This window comes from Phaethon lepturus, unplaced genomic scaffold (genome assembly GCF_000687285.1).
Source record: "Phaethon lepturus isolate BGI_N335 unplaced genomic scaffold, ASM68728v1 scaffold16682, whole genome shotgun sequence".
NCBI classification, from domain to species: Eukaryota; Metazoa; Chordata; class Aves; order Phaethontiformes; family Phaethontidae; genus Phaethon; species Phaethon lepturus.
Genome location: NW_010521409.1, coordinates 13,567 through 19,421, shown reverse-complemented (window position 1 = coordinate 19,421; position 5,855 = coordinate 13,567). Strand labels below are relative to the sequence as shown.

Sequence of the window (5,855 nt, the reverse complement as noted above, 5' to 3'; positions counted from 1 at the left end):
GCGAGAGGTGAGCGTCCGCCGGGGCTGCGGGGGTGCGCGGGGGACGCGGGTCGGCTCTTCCAGCTCCGCAGGGCGATGCGAAGGCAGCCTGTGCGGTGGGCGGGTGCGAAGGGTCGCATCTCTCCTTGCAGTGCGCGGCGCGGATCCCGGAGGCTGGAGCGGTACTCGACCTGCTGGAGAAATGTCCCGAGAACCAGGAGAAGGGAGGTTTTCCCGTCGTTGTTTTTGAGGGGCTGGATGCCACGGGTAAGAGCAATGTGCGGCTGAAGAAGCGCAGATGTGAAGCTGTTGGAAAGAGCAACCGCTGTGGCTTTCAGCCAGGTGTAAGGCTTAAAAATGCAAAAAATCCTGGAAATTTGTAACAGATTTGAAAGAATTAGTAATTAGAAATACCAGTCTGTCTTCTCTTACTTGTAAAAGATCAAAGAGTCTATGCGACCCCACCTGGCGTCCTGCGTCCAGCTCAGCGCAGGAAAGACATGGACCTGTTGGAGCAGGTCCAGAGGAGGCCACAACAATGATCAAGGGCATGGAACACCTCTGCTGTGAGGACAGGCTGAGAGAGTTGGGGTTGTTCAGCCTGGAGAAGAGAAGGCTCTGGGGACACCTTATTGCAGCCTTCCAGTACTTAAAGGGGTCTTCTAAGAAAGATGGGGACAGACTTTTGAGCAGGACCTGATGTGATAGGACAAGGGGTAATGGGTTTAAACTAAAAGAGGGTACATTTATACCAGATATAAGGTAGATATTTCTTACAACAAGGGTGGTAAAACAGTGGAACAAGTTTCCCAGAGATGTGGTAGATGCCCCATCCCTGGAAACATTCCAGGTCAGGTTGGATGGGGCTCTGACAACCTCATCTAGTTGCAGATGTCCCTGCTCATTGCAGGGGGTTGGACTAGATGACCTTTAAAGGTCCCTTCCAACCCAAACTATTCTATGATTCTATGATAATTTTCATTCACTAGTTGAATTCCTTATGTCATGTAAATGAAAGAATACAAAGAGTGGAGTACTGGAAATTAAATTTCTTGTGCAGATGATGAAACTTACTTTTACCAGAGAATTTTCAAGTAAGTGTATTAAAGTAGTGGTAGCCTGGAAACTGGCAGTAGTTTGTCTCAGAGGGAAATGCTAGTTGCCTCTGAATAATTTTGTTTTCTGTATTTTCAGTTAGAGAACTGAAAATTCCCTCTAAAAAGAAGGTCTGGGGTGACAGCGTTGCAACATCCGCATGAATTGTGACCTAGAAAAGTGTTGTGAATGGATATATAGAGAAATTGCCATTTAATGCATTTAATGCATTTAAAGGAATGAAGACAGAAACCTGGCAAGAGGGAGGGGAGGAAGGCCCTGAGAGTAGGAAGTGAAGTAATTATTCCTGGAACCAAACTCATAATCATTTTCCACTGAAAACCTTATCACAAGATACTCAGGTTACATCATCAGGTGTCAGAACATGTGCTCCAAGTGAACAGATGGGAGCATTTTTCAGTTTTTAAAGCTCAGTTGTATCTGATATGTAATATAACAAATGTTTCCTTCTGTAAATGAAATGCAGGCAAAACCACTGTAACCAAGTCTGTTAAGGATACCCTGAATGGCATTCTGCTAAGGTCTCCACCAGCTTGCATCAGCCAGTGGAGGACAATATTTGATGATGAGCCAGCACCTATTAGAAGAGCATTTTATGCTGCAGGCAACTACATTCTTGCTTCAGAAATAGCAAAAGCATCCACTCAGGCACCTGTGATCATAGACAGGTTTGTATATTTAAAAGTCCTCTTATAGCAGTGCCGTCATACAGTCGTTCAGTGTTACAAGCAGAAGTTGTCAATGATAGTCTCTGGGTTTCTTCTTTTTTTCTTTTTTTTTTTTTTGGAAGTGCTACTTTGCAGGTAGTCAGATAAATATTAAATCTTCTAAAGAGCAATATTTATGATAACAGTAAATTGGGGGACTTCCATCAGTGTAATGCTCCTAACTGGCTTTAGCACACATGAAAGGTGTTGTATCTTCAGTTAGGAATAGTGGAACCTGAGCCAAAGCAGGGCTCTGTGACAAACCTGAGGAGGATGAGGCTGCTGATCACGGCTATCTCTAAGAAGGGTCTGAGATTAGATGGATTAGATAGAGCGAGTTTTGTGTAGACTTACTCTTCGAGGATGTAAAGTCAGAAATATGCTTCCCACTTTTTTGGTTTTGTTTGTATCTTTTCTTATTTTCACTAACTGTGTAGGCAGGTTTCAATATTTATTTTAATAAAGACAGTCTAGATGCACTTTGAAAGCCCTCGCTTGTTTCCGTAGATCTACTGTGTAACCTTCTGCCACAGCACACATACACAGAAGTTGTTTGCTTATGTGTCAGTGCCATTTTTAACCATCCCCACAACCACTGAAATATATAAAATACAGTGCCTCATAGTGGTGCGAACGTTAAATGCAAGTGAAGTGCAGAACCATTAATAAAGTCTCTCTTCATTCGCACAAGGTTGAAGACTACATAATCTCTACCAGATCTGTTGCATGAAGTAGGATGGGAACCACAAAAAAGGGATTCTGAGTATTGGATTTAGACATATAATGTAACTCTTCTTTTGACCTCTCATTATATGAGAAGACTTTCTTTTCATAACAGTATCTAGAACACTCTTTGCCTAGTGTGTAGCTTCTGCCATATGTTTTAATTAATAATTCACAGTAATTTTGAATATTGCATTGTATATTATCACTCTGTTAAGGAAAAATGGATGGCACAGAATCGTTCTTTACAGTTCCCTTCAAAATCACAGTGTCACCTACCTAGTCATTGCATTTGTCATTACAAGGACACCTGTCCCCTATATTACTGAATAATTAGTGTCATCTTTAAAATTTCTCTCTCCATTCTGTATTTTCCTGAACAGATACTGGCACAGCACAGCTGCCTACACAATTGCCACTGAAATAAATGGAAAAGTCCAGGATCTTCCACCAGTTCATGATGAGGTGTACCAGTGGCCTCAGGATCTGCTGAAACCCGATCTTGTTCTTCTTTTGACTGTTGACCCTGAGGAGCGAGTCCGGAGACTTCAGCGTCGGGGTCTGGAGAAAACAAAGGAGGAAGCTGAGCTGGAAGCTAACTGCTTGTTTCACCAAAGGTACACTTTAACGAGGCGTAAGAAGATGGAGGCAGTCTTGGCTCCTGTGGGATCAGTAGCAAAATGTCCTAAGGATTCATGGCTGACAAGGAGGGCGAATTCCATCACTTCTGATAGAAACTATTTGAAAGCTGCAGGTGAAGAACTTCATTCTCCTGCGAAAGAGCTTTGAGTTAAAATACTTGTATTTTGATACAGGCTGCTTTTATTGTCGCATCTTTCTTATTGAGATCATGAAGGAGAGACACCTAAAAGTTCCAGAACTGAGAAGAAGAAGTTGAAACACATAGCTTCCCCAGAAAATCTAGCATTGAGCTCCAGATTAAGAGAACAAAATTTAGATCTCCTCTTGTAGGTGTCTTTAGCTGTGCTAAGTGTCTCAGATCCCAACATGGTCAATACATTCAGTGGAGCCTTCAAAGTGATTCAGCTCACCAGTTGCTTGGAGCCCAGTGATCTAAGCGTAAGTATCTGGAGACATTTGATATGATCTGAGACATCTGCAGGAGGCTGGCAGATGTGATGCAGAACCTATGGGCCTTTCTGGACCAGCAGCTGGAAGCTAAACGAGATAGTTGGAGGCATCTCATACATTCGCTTAGGCACCTGAATTGCACCCGAGGTATTCTACTTCAGGGTGCACTGAATTGCTGTCTAAGCTCCACCAAATGTATTGATTAGATCATCATTGTCTACAGTGGAAACTTAAATACCTAGTGCTCATGTAGCTACCTCAGTATAGACACCTGCATGTGGGTGTCCATATCTACAAACCACAAAGTTGAAATCTACTTCTAGGGTTTTAACAATTCTGGTGATGATTTACCTTAAAAATATCCGTTGCATAATTCTGACAGAAGCTCTGTGTGAAGACACAGTTCGTGTAGTGGGACCTGCAGCGGGATGGGTGAGCTAAGGGAATGTGCCACCATTTAAGAATCTTTCATGTTTTAATTATGCTACTTCTTATTCCTGTCAGAAAGCCTTTGGTTATTTCTATGTGTTAATTATGTCAACCTGGATGTGACATTCAGATTCAGAATCTTGCTTGATTCATCTTACAACTTGTGGCCTGAATGTTTGGTATTATTAATTCTTGTGGGAACATAGAAAATTATATTCAGATTCTCATTCACATCCTCATAGACTAAATGTGGGAGAGTTCTGCGTTATGAGAAGGCTTATGGTCTAAGCAAGGAGGTTTTCATCCTGTTTTCGTCCCGGTATTCATCTGATCAGAGGAAGGGGTTAAACGATGTGTCAGCTCTTTAATCCAGTTCTCCAGTGACTCAAAGCTGAGATCAGTCAGTGAGCACACCTACACAATGTCATGCCATATAGTTCAGAGACACCTTAGTGGGCTCTGAATAAATTAACTCAGCTTATTAAAAACAGACTGTCCACTCTGCTGCTATACCAGACTGTATCCAGCTCTAAGCTGTAAAGAAAGACAGACTTTAATGCCATGCCATATGAATATGGATAGAGCTCTGGGAATCAGTGTCAAGGAAACTACGTACTTTGAGGTTGGTGTTGTAATAGTTACTAATGACTTATTGCTCTTTGCAGTAGATTTCATTCTGCCGTGTGAACACTTTCTTCTCAGACTGATGACTAATGCCATTTCATATCCCTGCAATTTGTAGTTTCATTTCTCTTGCTTTGTTTTTAAATAGAGTTGAAGAGTCATACAGAAGGATGGTAAATCCTGCGTGCCAAGAGGTTGATGCCAGCCCCTCCAAGGAAAAGGTTCTCAGGACAGTGCTACAACTAATTAAGAAACACTGTGCTTTGTGAAAGCAACTTCGGTGTAACAGCACTTAAAAGATGTAAGTTTAATAAAGTTTCATAACACATACTTTTTATTGCCCCTCTGGTTTTGGTACCTGAAAATGCACTGTGATGTGTTTCATCCCACGGAAGAATCTTCTCTTTCTTCTGTCGACAATAACGTGTGCAGATTATCTGCTTCACCGTTGCCTACTGTACCTTTCTGTATAAGGCAAAATACTACTCACATGTTATTCATCATTCTTAGTAAAGCCACAAACATACTAGGGTCATATATGGAGTACCTCAGAGTGCTCTCTCTGTGTCATTATCGTGTCACATATTCATCACCAAGAGAACCCGTTCCCACATCTGTTGTGTACCAGAATTCGCTGGACGACAGCAGGAGCGTTAGGCGCCCAAGGAGAGGCTGAAACGTCATCCAGCAGTAAAAAAATAAAATAAATATAACATTGAGGAACAGAGAATCCAGTGGCCCAGTGTTGTTTGCTGGAATGGAGGATGAGCAACTGCTGCTGTGATGGGCGTCCTGCAAAAAATGTGTTGTAAACAAGGGCCAGTAGGCATCTAGGCCTCTAGGTAATAAAGTCCAAGCCTGTCAACATATGCAAATGAAATATCAAGTAATTTCAGAGGGAAACAGGAGAATGCTGACATATTAGAAACAGAGACCTGAGAAGAACCTGAAATTAAAAACGTGATAAATCGTTGTTAAAATATTTTTCTACAAAAACATATTCTATATCCTGTTAATAGCTTTGTTAACGTGGATTTGTGTTCTTTTGAGAGAATGTGAAATGAAAAACTGCAGAGAATTGGAGCAATGGAAATGATTGTGGCTTTTTACGTCACCTTTTCTTTCTCATGTGGGCTTTTGCACATGTTGAATGTGAAAGCAAGCCACCATCAAGACCTCAGCTGT

At 41.9% G+C, this 5,855-nt stretch overlaps 1 protein-coding gene across 1 annotated transcript; it reads left to right on the top strand.

Annotated features, from left to right (window-relative positions):
• Positions 1–131: 131 nt before the first annotated feature.
• On the top strand, positions 132–4,939 carry CMPK2 (cytidine monophosphate (UMP-CMP) kinase 2, mitochondrial; the record flags this gene model as incomplete). The annotated part of the gene is made up of 4 exons (XM_010281516.1): positions 132–246; positions 1,562–1,763; positions 2,909–3,142; positions 4,819–4,939. Coding segments are annotated over 4 exons (672 nt in total), but the record flags the coding sequence as incomplete, so codon positions are not given.
• Positions 4,940–5,855: the final 916 nt, after the last annotated feature.